The sequence below is a fragment of the Poromitra crassiceps genome, assembly GCF_964638095.1.
Source record: "Poromitra crassiceps genome assembly, chromosome: 1".
Lineage (NCBI taxonomy): Eukaryota > Metazoa > Chordata > Actinopteri > Beryciformes > Melamphaidae > Poromitra > Poromitra crassiceps.
In genome coordinates this window covers 74,117,339-74,136,760 of record NC_139623.1, presented here as the reverse complement: position 1 = coordinate 74,136,760, position 19,422 = coordinate 74,117,339, and the positions used below count along the sequence as shown (strand labels likewise).

The window sequence follows — 19,422 nt, the reverse complement described above, 5'->3', positions numbered from 1 at the left end:
GCTGGGAAGAGTAAAATGACCGAGGCGAGGGTAAACGAATGTCCCCGAGCAGTGACTAAGTTTGTCTGACATGCCAGCTAAAGTAAAATGTCCAAAGTTGCATGTTGTCATTCTAACCACTAGTTCTGTTTCATTCATTCCCACTATATATTTTCTATGGGGAGATGACAAAGATGCTCAACCCAAAATACAAACCCCCAAACAGAGCCAGTTTAACAGACACACTGATCCCTGCTTGGTATGGGATTGAAAAGAGCAATCTGATCTCAGAGCTGAATAATAATACATAATTATAATAATAATAATCTAAAAGAAAATTAATGTTAATAAACCCGTTTGTACTCTTTTTTTTTTCCCCTTGCCCAATGAGAATCGATAAGAGAATCGATAAGGAATCGGATCGATAAGCAGAATCGAAAATGGAATCGGAATCGCTAAAATCTTATCAATTCCCATCCCTAGTCAGAGCAGAGATGAAAGTCTTCAGCAGCAGGGCACTGAGACCGGAGCACTTCCTCACCCGCCTTGGCAGCGGCACGCACCACTCCCACCGCCGTGCCTCTGAGGACGTCCTCGGACACGGTGAAGAAGTACTGCGCCTGTTCGAACACGGGGGGCGCCACCGAGCCTCCCACCACGCTCACGTTCACCTGGGCGTTGACCGGCGCCGTCAGGCCTCCGGCGTCCTCTGCTGATATCACCATGGAGATCACCGTGTTGGCCTTACCGTGGAGCGAGCGAGAGAGAGAGATCACACCTGCAGAGGGAGAGAGAGTGGGAGAAACGAAGATGATGAATAAGTGTCCCTACGCGCCGCAGTCGGATGCTTCAGTCCATCCATCCAGGAGCGCCCCCCCTGCTTCCGGAGTCACATTTTCCACCCCTGCCGCTCCTGCAATGCCCATGAACCTACACATGGGTGGTACTGGGAGCAGTCCATTTCAGCCCCTAACCGACAGTCCAGCCGTGGGTACACAACAACCACCTCCCTCCTCCGTAGTAATGACACCCATGTGAGTCCCGCCACAGTGCCTAATAGGCTGATCACTGATGTCACAAGCCAGTGAAGCTCTGAGCAGTCTGACGCCTTGCGGGGCTGACAGATCCTTTCTCACCCTGACCTCAGTTCTCTAGTCTGCATGGGCCACCAGGAAGGAATGAACTTTTGGTGGGCACGCTCTCTCAGTCCAGGCACCTTCACACTGTGGAAGTACTATGAAATCCACCATTAGGTGTTCAAAAGGTTGGCTTGTCCTGCTATAGGGATTTTTTATCGCGCCTTGGTACATGTAATTGTTGGCTAGGCATACCACGCACGTTTTGGTCAAATCTTCAGCATATTTTGAAAATCCTTTAGTGTTCTACAATGCATTTATCATACTAGTGATGCCACTGCGCCCGCAGATGCAGGATGCCATGCACAGTGGCGTTTCAGATCAAAGCCCAAATACTCGTTTTGAGTTGGGTCGCTAAGGTAACTGTAAGGTAACTGTAAAAAATACACAAAGACAAAAACACAAAGGACAGTCCTATTATTTGCTTTTTTGACCATTTATTTATTTATTTGTGTTCGCTGCAGTTTGTTTGTCCATTTGTTAGCAGGCGTACGGAAAAACTACTTGGCCGATTTTCATGAAACTTGGTGCAAGAGTATAGCATGGGCCAGGGAAGAACCGATTAAATTTTGGAGCGGATCCGATCCGGGTCGGGTCAAGGGAGAGGGTGGGGCTAGGGAAAAGGGGCTGTAACTCGGGATAGGAAGGTTGTAGAGAGTCGGGATTCGCCCGGTGGGTAGGGGGAGTGTCTGGGTGGTAGAAGTGGGCATGGTCAGGAAAGGGTGCAGGGCTATGGAAAAAGGACCATAGCTAGGGATAGGAAGGTCATAGAGAGTCGCGGTTCGAGGGGTGGGTAGGGGGAGTGGCTAAGTGTATCTGGGTGGTGGGAGGGGGTGTGGTCAGGAAAAAGGGTGGATGGTCAGGAAAAAGGTTGGGACTAGTGGAAAGGGGCCGTAGCTAGGGATAGGAAGGTCGAGAGTCGGAGTAACTAAACTAACTGATATATTATAGATTTACTAGTATACAAAATATATTCAAAAATAATGTACACCTCGGCACACATATGCGCGTGCACACACACACACACTCGTACCTGTGTCCTTGTTAAGAGTGAAGAAGGCGGAGCCTCCTCCAGGTACGGCGCGGTAAGTTACCCGGCCGTTTTCCCCAGAGTCGGGGTCGTTGGCCGTGACCTTGACCACGGAGGTTCCCGGGGCGCTGTGGGTGCTCAGGCTGACGGTGTACAGGACGGGGTAGAAGGCAGGACGGTTGTCATTGATGTCCACCACCGACACCCTGACACGAACCACCGAGCTCAGACCGCCCTGGAAAAGAAATGGGCACAAACATTTAAATGAGATTTGATTCAAAATAAATGAAATGGAAACATTAGGGGGCCGTGCAGACACAATGTGTGTATTTCACATAAGAACGCTTTGGTCAATCATGTCGAGAGTGCTTCCAATGCGCACAAAACACAGCACATAAAGCGTGTTTTTTTCCTGTGCTTTGTTTTGTTTTTCCCTGCAGTCGCGCGCAGTAACAGTTCAGGACGCAACGATCACATGGACGGTAGCCAGCTGGTTTCGTCTGTTTGATGTTGTAGATTGTTCGCACTGTAAACATGAAAGCCAGATTATTGGCAATTCTGGCAGCAGTGGAGGTTGAAGATCCCCCCTGGCAGGAGAAGAGGTAAGAGGAGTGACATGACGAGCGGCGCGCTTTTCCTCCAAATGTCGAACTTTTTTCAGCTTGATACGCCCAGAGCGCTCTGCCAAAAAACACTAGCCGCCCAAGAGCGCTTAAATGCCAGGTGCGTTCCTTGAAAGAGGTGTGTTCCTTGAACACACTCCTTCTTTTAATGGATACACCTGGCGTTTCAGCGCTGGTGGCGTCTGTTGTTTTTGGAGGAGCGCTGTGGGCATTTTTAAAACTGAAAAAAGTTGAACATTAGAGGAAAAGCGCCCTGCTCGTCTTTTTCACTCATCCTACCTTTTCTCCTCCCGAGGGATTTTCAACCTCTGCTGCTGCCAGAATTGGCAATAATCTGGCTTTCATGTTGACAGTCAACAACATCAAACAGACAAAACCAGCTGGCTACCGTCCGTGTGGTCGTTGTCTCGTCAACTCTAGTGGGCGCGACTGCAGGGGAAAATAAAACGGAGCACTAAAAAACCGCTCCGTGCACTGTGTTTTGTGCACAATGGAAGCACTCTCAACATGATTTTCATAGCGTTCTGACTGAAAAAAGAGCTTTTGGTGTGAATGTCAAGTACAAGTACTGATTCAACTTATTTATTCAAGTAAAAGTAAAAAAGAACAGGCTCTGAAATGTACTTAATGTATAAAAGTAAAACTTATTTCGACTGCCTGTTTCTGTGAAAGCTGCGAGAGCGCGAGACCAGCGAGACAGACAAATGTGACATCGTTTTTGTCCATTGTGCATTCAAACTAAAGTCAAATGTAAGGAGTAGAAAGTAGGCTACACATATTTGTGTTAAAATGTAGGAAGTAAAAGTAAAACATCCTGTTGTACTACTCTGTAAAGTTACCTGAAAATTCTATTTACTGCAAGTACAGTACCGTACTTAAGTACAAAATACTTCCGTACTTCCCATCGCTGGAGCAGTGTAAACATAGTAACGTGAGTATGCAGCGACACGTCATTTAACACGTTCACTGCCATTGACGAGATATCTCGGCTTACAGAATCCAACGGTTCACTGCCAATGACGAGATATCTCGGCTTAAATTTTTTTTTTTTTTTTTTGACGGTGGGACGTGGATCAACGCTCCCCACGTCTCCTATAAAAATATTGGAGACAGCGAACGTGTACAACCCATTCCACGGACCCACTAAGTGCGACAGTGTTCTCCACACTAGAAAAGGCAGAGCCAAAACTGTAGGGGAACGCGCGAGGAAACCATTCTCTACTGTAAAATGGATTGGCGAAAACGCTTTCACTTTCGCGCATTATCGCGCTGGGAGCTGGCGGTGGGGGATTCCAAAAATAGACTGGGTGGAAAACACACTTTGAAACACGCAGCATAAAGCCTAGAATCGCACAAAGCTTCATCAAAGCTCTCAAACCCAAGAAACGAGTGAGCCCTATCCACACTCGCTGCCAGGGAGGGAGGCTGCTCAAACTCGCAGCAGCAGCAGCAGCAGAACACTCGCTTGTGACAAACGCTGCTGAAAGCCACCAGACACGCCCACGGAGGGAGGAGTTTGAAGGAGAGGGCGTTCAGAACTATATTGTTTAGATGTCTGATCTCTCACTGATGCCAAAAATAAATGGTTAAAGTGACTGTTCTGCCTGTTTGATTGAATTTCACAAAACTGCGATTATCTCAGCTTTCAGTCTCAGACACTGAAACCATGCTGTACTCAACGGCTAATATCTACATAACTACTAACTCTACAAACTAACTCTTTTAGACAGAGAAAGCACACATTCTATTAGTACTTTTGTGAACTTTGTGTTCACAAAGTCCAAGCAGAAAATAATCATCGGCTCTTGTAAAATGAGCCAGAATCCTCAAAAAAAACCTCTGGCAGAACCTACCTACAGTAAAAAAAAAGGCTGGCAGTGAATGTGTTAACTGACTAGTTTATTGAGATAGAGGAAGGCAAGGAGGAGGAATACGGATGATTATTTACATTATTCCTCGTCCTCCCTTCCTCCACTGTATATCCCTGAAGACAGCATCCACATTTGTTTTCTATCCCTCAGTGACAGGCAATAGTACAGGATTTTCATGCTATGACACTGTGGCGTTGATTTATGTCACACTGTGGAGATGATGACGCGGCTTGAAGCAAGGAAAAAATAAGTTCCCTGTTGAAGATCATAAAATATGAAGCCATTCAAGAGTCATGCGCTTTGAACAACGAGGGGGAAGAGTTTGCACTCATTACACTGTAGCCTATTTGCAGGCCTATAGTTTACGAGACCGTTAATAACACAGAGCGAGCGGAGACGAAGGGAGCAGACACCAGCTGGATGGGGTGGGGAAGGGACAGAGGATATGCTGGGGGGTGGGTTGTGTATTATAAAAGTTAATTAAAATCAACCTTTACACAAACGGGGGGGGGGGGGGGCGGGGGGTGGTCGATCATGCACTTAATGACTTAACTGAACTAAAATCAACTGTCAATAACTGTCAAACTAAATGAATGACTGCAAAATGGTTTACAGTTTTTGGACATGTGTGAGATCATGTGCAAAATTATCATTAAAATAACCTTTTTGCATTTAAGTAAGGATTTATTTTTACCCCTGTATAAATCTTTGGTGAGATCTCAGCTTGAATATGCAAGTTCTGTGTGGTCTCCTTATAAAGTGAAATACATAGAAAAAATCGAGAAGGTACAGCGAAGAGCAACCAAACTGATTCCAGGGCTGGATGAGAAATCATACGAAGAGAGGTTAAGATATTTACAATTACCAACTCTAGTAGGAGACATAGAGGCGACATGATCGAGGTATACAAACTTGTTCATAAAATATATGATTTCACAGCCCAGCCTATTATCCATTTTTGGAACAATAAATATGTGTTAACTCATTCACCGCCAATGACGTCTTTGACGTGTTATCAGAAATAGCCCTCCCCGCCAATGACGTGTTTGACGTGTTTTTGTTTTTATTACTGCAGGGCGTAGTTTAAACACTTCCCCAGCCTGTCACATGGTATCAGGTCCCTAGCATCTAAGACAACACGTGAACAAACACATACCGCAGCTGTTGTTTTGAAATTGAGCAAGAGGAAAAGCAGACAGTCCTTGCACAGTCCTTGTGCAGACAGGAGAAACGCCATTGAAACGCGCCTCGGCGCGCTGCACGAGCTGGAGTCGCCTTCCTCTGTGCCAGCCGGGAGAAAGTAATCAAGAGATGTGTTTGATCATCGGAGGAATGAGGAAATGATCGATCAGTTTGCGAGGGCGGTGAGGACGTGTTGAATAGCCGAGGGGAAAACGGGAACGATCAGATAGCAGGAGGATATGACAGGGAGACATGGACGAGGACGGGTGCAAAATAAACACACAACAGCAAGGCACAAGGCAGAAGCGGCATTCACAGCAGCCCGCTGTCCTTTCTCAAGAGCTATTCAGTTCATGAAATCGCTGGGCTGCGTGCCCTCCAGTGTTGCTCCTGGCCAATCCCAGCGCCACAGGGCGTGGTTATTGCTTATCCTATGTGGGGTTAGAAATCTAAAAGGGGGATCGGGGATCGTGTGTGTGTGTGTGTGTGTGTGTGTGTGTGTGTGTGTGTGTGTGTGTGTGTGTGTGTCTGTCTGTCTGTCTGTCTGTCTGTCTGTCGGTGTGTCTGTCTGTCTGTCTGTCTGTCTGTCTGTCTGTCTGCACACTCACACCGAGTAAACTGTATTGTTGAATGTAAAAAAAAAGCACTTCATGTGTATATATATATATATATATATATATATTTTTTTTGTCATTTGTGTCCTAACGAATAATATTTACATGTCTGATGTCAATACAGTTCAAAATAAAAGAATTGAGAGTGAGTTCTTCCTGAGATTGTGCCCTTTTACAAAAATTGCCTTTTCTCCTGTTTATTTTCTCAGGGAGAACTTTTGGGGGAAAACAGGGTGTATATAAATGGCTATAAGTAGAGTAACAGAACATGCTAAAAGCTCACTTTTTTTTTCCTGGTGAACCCAGAGACGTACATCTTCATTTGAGGTATTGCAAATCACTCTGGTGCTAATAGATAATTTACTGTGGGTCTTGAAAGATGACCAACAATTATGAAAATCTTTGGCCTGTGCTAAATATTGGCAGTCCTAAACTGGCGGTGAATGAGTTAAGAGGGAATTCCCTGAAGCTATTTCCAACAAACTGTCGCTCTGAAAGGAGGAAAATCTTTTTTACAGTTCGTGCTGTAAGAGAATGGAATGAACTTCCAGACGAGGTGGTGCAGGCCCCTTCAGTTAACATGTTCAAAAACAGATTAGATAAACATTGGTTAACAAAGGATTTCTTGTATAACTATAGGGCAGGCTGTTGATTTATTATTAGACCACGTATTTGGCTCTGGTACTTTGTTTTAATGTACCGTAAATTCCGGACTATAAGACGCACCGGTGTATAAGCCGCGGGACCAAAATTGACTATTTTTTTCTTCTATAAGCCGCACCGGTCTATAAGCCGCGGGTGTTTTGATGTTTAATTACCATATGAAAGGGTTCGTGCACAGAGAGGAATGTCGGGAAAGCGATGGCTGTTTGGGGAAGCTCCCATTTATTAACATTTCAACAAAACAAAACAAAAGTCAGGTCACTAATCCCCAGACAAAATCACACAACAATAGGCTATATGTGCAGCAAACCTGTAACCAGAGAAGTCAAGTCACTAATGCTCGTCTTCCTCTTCTTCCTGCGTACTGAAACCACCAAAGTCCTCATCTTCAGTGTCGGAAACGAACAGGTTCAGGGTGGCTTCGTCAACCACTCTCCTCTCTCCTTCATTGTCACTCAAAACCAACGAACTCCTCTTCATCTATAGCTGTGTTTCCATTACAGTTTTTCGCAAAAGAATTGCGATATTTCTACAACTTCGACAATGTACAATTGCGACTTGTAGGCGTTTCCATTGAAGTTGCGTTTGAGTGATTCCCCGTTGCAGCAGCTGCCACAGTGATTACGCACGGGGATCTGCCCCATATCCCGTCCCCTGCATGCTCAAATCCAACCAATGGTCAATGGAAATCCCAACATGAAGTTACAATGCATATAAACGAGCCTGATTATCAATTCAAAAGAAAATGAGTCGCAAAATGTTGCTGGCTGCGTGAATGCAGTCAGCGCGACAGGCAGAGGAAAAAAGGTAGCCTAATAGCCTACAACTGGTCCGATTTAGAGATGGAGGGGGGAAAAGGCTGATTTGGTTCTATAATTGCACCTGAAACGTGTGCAATGTATTAGCCTACTCACAGTCACTGTATTCACTTCAGACAGCACCACCGCACCAGTGTGTGCTTTTCATCCTCTCATCTCGCCGCTGTGCCAAATGCGCGCACACAGGCAGCCTGCTGTCACCATGGACCGATTTCTGCCATTAAACATTATCTAATTTGCCCGGCTACGCTTTTGCACAACACTCGTCTTTCTGCTAGGTAGCGTTGCTTCAAAGTTTTCCACTTGCTGCGGAGGTTTTGACACGGCTATCGAACCTTACTTACCAAACTTATTTTCCGCTCCTTTTCCAAGGGATAATATGGGTCACATGACGTGCAAATGCGAAAAATGTGTTTCCATTACACTTTTGCGATAAACTGCTATATCGACACGTCTGAAAAACCACCTCATGATCATCTACTGCTCGTTCTCATGCTGTCGAGAACGAGCAAAGCTTTTTTTTGGTGAAAGAATCCTCCAGGGCGCTTCTTGTTAACAGTCCGAGTGAGTGGCAGGTCGAACGTCAAAGGCACTTCATCCATATTTATGATCTGCTCCGGTTCGATGGAATATTCCTTGATCTTCCTTTGTGTGAATTCGCCGAAGTTTGTGATTTTCTCCTGGTAGTCGGGGGAGGGAGTTGATGGGCTTGTGGCCGTTTGCTTACCGTAATTACCATATGTAAGTGGTCACGCACAGAGGGGATTGTCGGGAAAGAGATGGCTGTTTGAGGAAGCTCCCATTTACCGTATTACCGTAACATTTCAACAAAACAACATAACACAACACCACCGTTGTTTATTTTTACAGTGCACACAGTGTCCGCGGTGTGGTGAAAAGAGGGCAAGAGAGGAAATTAAAACAGAAGTGGATTTATAGTTAGAAAGAGTGCTAAAAAAGAGTTTTTTTTTTTTTTTTTTTTTTTTCTGAAAAAATCCATAGATAAGACGCACCGTTATATAAGCCGCAGGGGCCAAAAAACGGGAAAAAAGCCGCGGCTTATAGTCCGGAATTTACGGTATGTTATATGTTGTTGTGTTGTTTTGTTTTTTAACTGTATATTACAATGTGACTTATTTTTATTATTGTCCTGAGTGTGAGTCTGGTGTAGAGGACTATAGTCCTGTACCAGAAACTTTCAATAAACTTCAATAAACTTCAATACAATAAATTAGCATTGTTTTTAGGTGAAGTTCTCCTCAGGTATGGCAACATATTTAACTTAAATGATCATTTGAATGGACTGTTTAAATGGATCTGTTTTCCTCCTCCTTTTACTGTACTTTATCTCCCCCCACTCTCTGTCTCTTTTCCTCTGATTGCTTCGCCATGCCACTGCTGGGACACTGGGTGAGCTGCACCCATATATTTCCCCCCCCAGATTTTCTATCCCCCATTAGTGCTAATTTTAATTTATTTATCCTGGTTGCTGCTCCACCCTCTGTTGATTTGGGGAGAGCCGAAACTGGCTCCATGCTTCCTCCGAGACATGGGCAGTTAGCCAGCCGCTTCTTTTCACCTGACAGAGGAAGCTTCGCCGGTAGGACATAGCACGTGGGAGGATCACGCTATTCCAATGAGTTCCCCTCCCTATGAACAGGCGCCCCGAACGAGCAGAGGAGGCACCACATCAGCGACCAGGATATTGCATGTTTTGGTGTGGGGTTCCTATATGAAGGAAACCCCCGGGAGGCACGGGGAGAACATGCAAACTCCACACAGAAAGGCCCTTTTTGAGGACCCCACCCGGGCGGTGGGCACTCGAGGACATGCGGACGGACACGCACTCCTTCAGCGCTCACAGGGTCCCAGGTGGGAATCGAACCCAGTTTGATTACAAAAATAAAGACCGTCAATGCTATCAGCATCAGCTGAAATGTGTTTCTTCTAACTCACTCAGTTTTTTTTTTTGTATTTTGTATATTTTCTTCAGCAGGGCAATTCAATTATCGTCAGTTTTGATCACTCAAAAGTTAATGGTTGATATGTCAGATAGAATGAAAAGGTTAGAAAGATCACACAACTACTATTATATTGTTTATGAAGTCACAGTTTAAGGTAAATCTCTTCATACTCCATCTGTGGCGGTGACAGAGAGGTCAAAGGTGTCAGATCCTTCATCCCGGTCCAGAGCGGTGCTGGTGCACAGCCGCCCGGTCTCCTTGTCTATGGTGAACTGGGTCGGCACCGAAGCTCCAGAACCTGAACCCAGGGTGTAGGATATGGCACCAAACGAACCGCGGTCCTCGTCGGTGGCCGACACCTGAAGAAACAGAGACACGGAGGTACAGTATGAGACAGACGGGCCAGTGGCGCCTAACAGCCCAGGAGACAGAACAGTTTCAAAGGAGGCACACACACCTACCCACACCAAGCACTAACACACCCCAAGCACGTCACCAAGTTTGTATGAAGGAAAAACCTACATCATATATGAGCTTATAGGGCCTTCTGGTAACACCATAACATCCATAAGACGGTCCCATACTTCTGCACTTGTCCAAATATCACACGCCATAACGCCACTTGTTATGATTTCCAGAGTCCTATAAACTGAGTGTCTGTGAGAGTAATTCACTTTTTATAGAGATATCCATGATCGGTGAAAAAAAATCTCTCTCAGTGTGGTGAGGGTGCATGGCGTAACCATGGATACAGGAAGAGAGAACTGACAGGTAACCTTTACAAAAGAGGAAGAGAAGAGAAAAGAAAAGAGAGAAGAGAAGAGAAGAGAAGAGAGGAGAGAAGAGAAGAGAAGAGAAGAGAAGAGAAGAGAAGAGAAGAGAAGAGAAGAGAAGAGAAGAGGAGAGGAGAGAAGAGAAGAGAAGAGAGGTGTTAACAGGGGTGGTGTGAGTTAGGTTCAGTCAAACTGTGGCAGTGCCACTCACCCAGTGGAGAGGGCAAGCATACTCTCTCTCTCTCTCTCTCTCTCTCACACTGAGTGAGCCATGTGAAAATCCTCGGATCTGACATTAATCCTTACTCCATGTCTCTCTACAAAGGACTTTGAACTGTTTACACAAAGTCACAACGGGTAGAGGTCCTGACCTAACCTTTGATCTATTTTGTCTCATTTCTACCTAACATCCTCCTTGCACTGCACGCACGTGCACGGGCACACACACACACACATGCACGCACGCACACACACACACAAATATACTGTATGCTCCGTCTAAATCTGTTAAATAGTCCAAAATCATAATACAACAAAGATTTCCTTGCAAAACACAAAAGGGAAATGTCCTGTGAGCTGTGGAGCTCCTGCCTCTGACGTCTACAGGTTCAGGTTCCATAACATTGTTTGGTTGGCGTTTATGGTGGTCGTTAAAAGTAGCATTCTCTCTCAGATCCTGAAGCCTTGAAGCCCAGCCAGGATCCAGGAGACCTCCTGACATCACTGCATCACGGTGTGTCAAGCCGCCTCTTAGCACAAGGCAACAGTTTGACTCATATGTCCAAAGAGTTGGACTGCCCATATTTCACAATTTAATTGGGGTGAAATTCTGTTTGACTGTGAATATTGTAAATGTCCTAATGGAGGTAGTTTAATATACTGCACATGCAACTTGATCTTTATTCTGTTTTTATGCATTTTAATTATTTATTCTCTCCTCTTTATACTATATTATCTATTTTTATTATTTTTATATTATTTTTCAGACTATTATACCTTGTGTACTGTAAAGCACTTAGAATTGCCTTTGTGTACAAAATGGCATCCACCCGCTGTGCCGACAGCCCGCAATGCCAATGTTAGGTTTAGGCGTGGGGGGTGGGAGAGGTTAGGTTTAGCGTTAGGGTCTGGGGGAGGTTAGGTTTAGGCATGGGGGGTGGGAGAGGTTAGGTTGAGGGTTAGGGTCTGGGGGAGGTTAGGTTTAGGCGTGGGGGGTGGGAGAGGTTAGGTTGAGGGTTAGGGTCTGGGGAGGTTTGGTTTAGGCATGGGGGGTGGGAGAGGTTAGGTTTAGGCGTGGGGGCTGGGAGAGGTTAGCTCCAGCCGGTCCCCCGACACGTTGCACACCGCCTCGCTCAGCTGGTTCTGCTTGTGGGCTATCGGCATTGCGGACTGTCGGCGCTGCGGTCTGTCGGCACATAGACGCGGCACCGTACAAAATATGCTATACAGTGTAAACACACTTGCCTTGCACATTGAGAAATGAGTGTGAGAAACAGGTCAAATTATGATGAAATGATGGCGGCAGACGAGAGGTTGGAGGAGCGGGCTTGTAACAGAAGTTTGACAGTTCAAATCCCTGGGCCGGCTGGGGTAAAAAGGTGGATGGGTAAAGTGAATGAGTAACACTGTCATGGTGCCTTTGAGCAAGGCAAACTGCTCCATCATACATCTGACCTGGGCCTGGCTCTAAACCCCACAGAGCCTGGGCCCACCATACAGCTGACCTGGGCCTGGCTCTAAACCCCACAGAGCATGGGACCACCATACATCTGACCTGGGCCTGGCTCTAAACCTCACAGAGCCCGGGACCACCATATGACCTGGGCCTGGCTCTAAACCCCACAGAGCATGGGACCACCATACAGTACAACTGACCTGGGCCTGGCTCTAAACCCCACAGAGCCTGGGACCACCATACAGTACAACTGACCTGGGCCTGGCTCTAAACCCCACAGAGCCTGGGACCACCATAGCAGACATCCGGCCCTACCTCTCCTGCTCGTCTCCTATAACAGACTGTAACACTACGAGCTGGCCGCCTCCTCTTGCTCCTAAAGGATATTAAAGCACGCTAATATTATAAATCCTCCTTTAGGGTTTCACGTCACTCTATTAGCATGGCGAGACTGTTGTGATATTTTGGGAGTTATACTGTACACCTCTCTTCCTTGTTGGGGATTTGAGATCATCGCTGGGACTTCCTATGACTGCAGTGTTGAGGTGGAAAACTATCTTTGGGATCTATAGGCTTATATCTTTCTGGCTGTTGTGATGGATTAGCCACCTGTGGTGAGGACATGCACGCATGTGCACACACACACACACACACACACACACACACACACACACACACACGCACGCACGCACACACACACACACACACGCGCGCACACGCACACACACACACGCACGCACGCACGCACGCACGCACACGCTCACACACACACACACACACACACACACACACACACACACACACACACACACACACACACACACACTGATGACCCCATCCTTTTCACTAAATCTAATTAAAGTTTTAAACAGCCATGACCGCCCACCTGGTGGAAGGGATGATTTCATCGTCACCTCCATCTTTACCCCAGAAAATCCCCCAGAAAGAGAAAGAAAGAAAGAAAGACAGAAAGAAAGAAAGAAAGAAAGAAAGAAAGACAGAAAGAAAGAAAGAAAGAAAGAAAGAAAGAAAGAAAGAAAGAAAGAAAGAAAGAAAGAAAGGTACTGTAGTTGGGTTGGACATGAGTGGGACTACAACTGAGACTGGGAACAAGCAGCAGAGAAGCACATTGATTATCCGCATACTGTCAAATAAAATAAAAACCTCTACAGTATGGTATGGATTTCTTATCCTGAAATATATATATATTTTGTCTTGTGAAATGTGAAACACAAACACAAGGTTGCAGTAAGAAAACCTCTCTAATCACACGTTTATGGAAACTTAGGGAGCATTAAAATAAAAGATGTCATGATTTGGGTGTTTGCTGCTGCAACACACTAAATATAGTACAGCAGTCATGTGGGTCCAGTCTTCAGAGTCTTGGAGGGAGGGGGGGGGGGGGGGGGGGGCAGAACTAGACACAAACAGAAAGACAGAGACAAAACGAGTCAAACGACTAGACCAACATGTCACTGACTATTCTCAAAGCCAACGCCAGTTCAAGGTGCGGGGCAGTAGCAGCGAGCCTCTAGAAAAGACAGGAGCCCGTAAGGGTCAACTCTGTCATCATCAGCACATTTTCCTCCAGTCAATCCAGCTGACAGCACTGGGTCCAATGCTAACACCACACGGTCCACTAGCTTGCATCAAATCTCACCGACTCCATTTTTTGTTTCCGTCTTCTTTGAATGAAGATTTGTGCAGCCAGGTCAGATGAGTGCGTCTGCCAAGCAGGAATTCAGCCTGTTCTGTTCTGTGAGCCCTGAGCGGCCCAGACTGCCTCTCTCCGCCACACACAACCATTCATCATCATACTCTCCTGAGGTATCCCGCAATGATAAACACACAAGTACATAGCAACACAAACACAGACGGCAGCCATACCTTTCAACACGCTACAGTCCACCGCCTGCTTTCTGCTTGCGTAGCACTCGTCTACATGATATTTCAGGGTATATATGCCATGTGGATCTTTCATACTAAAGCAGGGGATGTTCTTGCTTCATCATTTGGGGCTGTATTGTGGGGTGGCAGGTAGGGGTGGGAATCACCAGATGCCCACGATACGATACTAAAACGATACTTGAGTCACGATACGATAGTATTGCGATATCGCCGATATCGTGATATATTGAATATTGCGATATATTTTATATTGCGATATTTCGATATATTGTCACTCCTAACTCGTTTTCCTACCTTTTCCTTGACCTCACCAGAAGTAAAACATGCAGTGTTTTTTTTGTTTTGTTTTGTTTTTGCCCCACACGTAGGCTACATTATTAAGCTTCTCTGGACTCAATACGCCACTGCAGGTGCGGACTGCACCATCGGCGAAATTGCAAAACATTTTTTTTTTCTTTTCTTTGCAATATCGATACTTGGCGTTCAAATATCGATACAATATCGTCAGGCAAAATATCGCGATACTATGGTGTATCGATTTTCCCCCTCACCCCTAGTGGCAGGGTGGTGTGTAGAGCGGCTGCCCTATCTGAAAGGTCACAGATTTGGATCCCCTCAACTGCCATGTGTTGTGTTGAAGTGGCTAGAGCAAAGATACTGAACCTCCTTAAGTTGCTTTTGGGAATGCTGCGTTCATGATATCGGATTTACCGCTAATGCGAGCCGTTGACTGGGAAAAAACATTAGCGTCCTATAGTGGTAATTACAAGTAGCTTAGGACATGTGGGAATGTTTTGTGGGATCCGTTATCTCCCGCTTGGTGTTACCAATTGCGGAAGCGTGTCCATATGGGCAGCAATAGAGCAGGAAGCCCACTGTAGTCCAAGGTGATACAAATCTAAATGATTGGTTATATTTACACTCATAAAATCAACTCCACCTAAGCTGTGTTCACACCGAGATATTTATTTTTCTCTCTGTCGCTCTATTCAACCCTTTGGAATCGCTCTGTCGCTCTGTTTAAATCGCTCGTCAACAGGCAAAATAATTGATGGACATCTGGGGGGCTATAACGTTACGCAATGTCATGATATTTGTCCACTACGAGCCACCGTAGTTGTTTACAAGCTAAGCCTATCAGCGTGCTCCTAACGTGAGCTCTAATACCGGTAGTACAGACTTCACTTCATGTCAGCTGTCAGCCTGTCAATCAGCTGTCAATGCGGTTTGTTGCCACACAATAAACCAGCGGTTTGTTCCAAGCCAGTGTGATCCTTGACTCACTCTCACACGGCAGCCAATCAGCGTTGAACAGCGAGCGACTGATGCCAGCGTAATTTCGCTGGAGTTGGGATATTTCATCTAGGGCGACGAGCGAATTTTCTCCCTATCGCTCCGTCTCTGTCGCTCGGACGCCCAGCGATTTTTCTCCCAGGCGAATATACGCTCAATCGCTCATTTGCATTGACTTTGTATGTAAACTCGATGCCAGCGAAAAACTTTAATAGGTCGGTGTGAACGCAGCTTTAGGAAAAGCTAGTTTGTTTATAATTGATTTGAAATGTACAAAACAGTTTTGGGTGTTCCAATGAATTAAACGTACATGTAAACAAAAAAGGAGATGCCCTCCACATTCTTCCACTTCTTCCAATATGTGAAGGCTAAATTCCTTGAATGGTAATGACACCTGACCAAACAGACCATGCATTTGCACTGTCTTGCTAACCACCTGCACTTCCAGATCCCCCTGCTGTGGTTTTGTCTCCCATCAGTCGGAGAAACATCAGTTCTATTTCCATTTGTCCGTCCGTCACCCTGTAATGTCCCAAATGTCCCAAATGTCCCAATGTCAAGTCCCAATGTATGGCCCGGGCCTCCCACGACTCAACTATATATTGCCCTATTGTTTTGTTGTGATTGTGTACTCTGTTTGTTGTTCGCTGTGATTTTGTACCTATTTACCTAACTGCACCTTGTCTGTAACGGAGCCCACAGCATAAGAATTTCACACGTGCGTACTTGTACAACGGAGTGACAATAAAAATCGTGAATCTTGAGATGGTGGCGCTATTATAGAAACTTTACGTTTTGGCCTATAACTTCTGAATCGTATGGCGGGGGAACAATCAAAATATCCCTTTCCCTGGATTCCTTGGTTCATTATACATCCATTTCCACCCACACATTTTCACCCTTTGTCCAAAACATAGTGTTGCTTGTAACACGTATATGCTTGCCTATTAATAAGGTAAAAAAAAAAAGTCACCTACAAATGGTGAATAAAATAAAAATAAATGAATAAAAATAATTTAGGCTAAGTCCAGCACAGGCAAGGACACTTGTGACTATTTTGGCTGAACAAAAAACATAGAAAAGGGTTTTGACGGTATTGAAAATCATACCTTCGGTATTTCTAAATACCCGGTATACGGTAATACCTTAATAGAGAGCCGCAGGAATGATTCCGGAAAACATTGATGCGAACACTTCCCGGTTCTTCACTGTTTTCGCCTATGGGATTTTTGAATGGGTTTTTGGCGCGATGCTTCAAATGAGGTCTGTGGTTAACGCAAGCTTATTCAAACGCGAACCAGTGTTCAGCAGGATAATCTTCACACATGAGGACCACTTTTATGAGTATTGAAGCTTTTACGTGCCGTTAAAAGGGCGGCTAGCTAGCAAACGGCTAAATGAGACTATACACTGTTGAGTCGACGGGGATATTATACGTCAATATCGTCATCACTTCAAAGGACGAACACGGAAATTCTCTTTCCCTCACCTGGTTCATAAAATTCCTTGATTGCTGGACTCCTTGGGCCAAGTTGTATCTATCCATATAGGCCACTCCCATTTCCGACCACACGTTTTTTTTCCGCCATGTTGAATTTTGTCCAAAACAGTTTCCCCCCGGTTTTTCTATACTGACTGAACTCCATCACTGGTGGGAGATGACTTTTCAGAATAACGGTGAAATAAAATCATCATGCATCAAAACATAAACTGGCTTCAGAATGTGCTGCTGCAGCGGAGCATCTGCAAACCACCCCGAATTACTATACGACAAAAAAGTAAATTCATCCAGCGTACTTAACAGCTGTTAAAGATTTTTAGACAATAACGTGATTTACACATTGCGCAGTTTATTGACGGACTATATATCTGTTGAAAGACGCAACCAAAGTCTCGCACCGCACATGTCAGCCCGGTAAGGACCATGTGAAAAACAGCCAGGAAGAGCGTGCCGAGTATCGGATTCAGCCAGCGCTCGGCCCAGAGCTTTCTGTCCACCGAGAGCCATCCATCGCTGGCCCGGGACGCTGGAGGAGGAGCCATCCCTCAGCGGAGCATTAGCAAAGAACCAGACCTCATCACTCATCTGCCTCGCTCCTCCCTCGCGTCTGCACATCATCTCTCTCTCTCTCTCTCTTTCTTCTTGGTCTTTCTCTTATTTTGTATATGCTCCATCGCTCTCCTTCTCTCTCCCCTCTGTCTCTGCAGATAGCCAGGGTGGGTCGCTCTGCTCTCCCAGGGTCGCCGCTGTGCAACTCAACACTCACACACATCATCCAGAGTCATCTTTCAGTGGTAATGCTATAGATGGGGGGGGGGGGGGGTCCTCTCTGTGATGTAGTGCAAATGAACAAGCAGTCATCATGGTCATGAACATCTAGCCCAACACCTTCTCTATACTACCGTACCGCCCAAACCTCACCTCTACTCTCCCAACCAGCAGCCAAGAGGGACAGGAGTTGTACGACATCAGCAGACTGTTATTCTTACTCTTTTTCCTTTCTCCCTCCATGTTTACTCCTTACTACCAATTTTCTTTTTTTCATCTCCTGCTCTCTTCTCATTCAACCATTATACTCATTGCTTTTCCCCCTTTTACATCGCCTCTCACAACTCCTGTCCTCCGCTCTCTCTCCTCTCCTCTCCTCTCCTCTGCTCTCATCTCGTCTTTTCTATTCTTTTCTCCTCCAGATGTGGGCGCTGGTCCAGATGGATCCTGCTGTCCTCTGCAGTTTGTCTGTGTAAAACATCAGTTAGTGTCAGAGCGAGTGTACCATGCTCTCTGCTCCTCGGCCCCAGCTGCAGCTCTGAGAGCTCCCCATGAGAGGGGTGGGGGGGGGGAGGGGAGAGCGAGGGGGGAGAGAGAGAGATTCTATAGGCTTTCATGGATAAATCCCGTAAAACGTAGAGTTGTCCCAATCAAATCTGTTTTTCCTCTGACTGGTGCCAGGCCTGCATGACTGCACACTGACTATAAAGCAATCATCATTTTAGAAGGCCAAGAAGCGGCCTAACATTAATGCAAATGCAGTTCCGCTTAGGGCTGGGCGATAATTGAATATTGTCGTTTATTGTGGAATCATATTGTGATATGAAGATATTTTGATATCGTGACACATTTAGGTAGGAATATTGTTTGAATATTTCTGCTTTGTTTGACATTACACCTAACATTACCATTCGGTTCATTGAGATGAACATTCATTTGATTATTTAACTTGATTTTGAATACATGCACCATATTGTGATATACAGTACCTTATTGATATCCTTATGATTATCGTGATACTGATTTCAACCATAATCCTCACCCCTATGTTACTATGCATGGTTGAAGCAATAGCAGTAACAAAACAGAACGGACTTGAGTTTGTGAACTGAATGCCTGAATGTTGGGTAAAGGTTATTTCAAAAGAACTGAAATAAGAATCCAGGTTTAATGGGAATAAGTAACGATCAAGTAAAACCCCGTCGGAGAGCACTAAAACATTCCTTTACAGTCATTCTCTTACGTCTTTCCCACTGACATTCCTTTGCTCTCTCTCTAGCGAGCTACACTCCTCACTTTAGGGATTCTCAAGTCTCAATCAATTTCTAGCTCTCTGTTGCCAACGGGCTGAGGCACTGTGGGTACAATGAAGATATATGGCAGGGAAGGAGGAGGAGAGAGGGAGGTGGGAGAGAGAGAGAGGGAAGGAGGAGGAGAGAGGGAGGTGGGAGAGAGAGAGAGGGAAGGAGAGGAGAGAGGAAGGTGGGAGAGGGAGAGAGAGGGGAGGAGAGAGGAGAGAGGAAGGTGGGAGAGAGAGAGAGAGAGAGAGAGGAGAGAGGAAGGTGGGAGATAGAGAGAGAGAGAGAGAGAGAGAGAGAGATGGAAGGAGAGAGGATAGAGGAAG

General features: G+C 45.6%; 1 protein-coding gene across 1 annotated transcript in view; it reads right to left on the bottom strand.

The window, feature by feature from the left end:
* dchs1b (dachsous cadherin-related 1b) overlaps nucleotides 1-19,422 on the bottom strand; it is a gene marked incomplete at both ends in the record, with an annotated part of 190,882 nt that overhangs the window by 31,604 nt on the left and 139,856 nt on the right. The window contains 3 exons of the mRNA XM_083636611.1: nucleotides 521-757; nucleotides 2,149-2,380; nucleotides 10,051-10,239. Of these exons, the coding sequence (XP_083492737.1) occupies nucleotides 521-757; nucleotides 2,149-2,380; nucleotides 10,051-10,239 (658 nt within the window). The remainder of the gene's footprint in view (nucleotides 1-520; nucleotides 758-2,148; nucleotides 2,381-10,050; nucleotides 10,240-19,422) is intronic.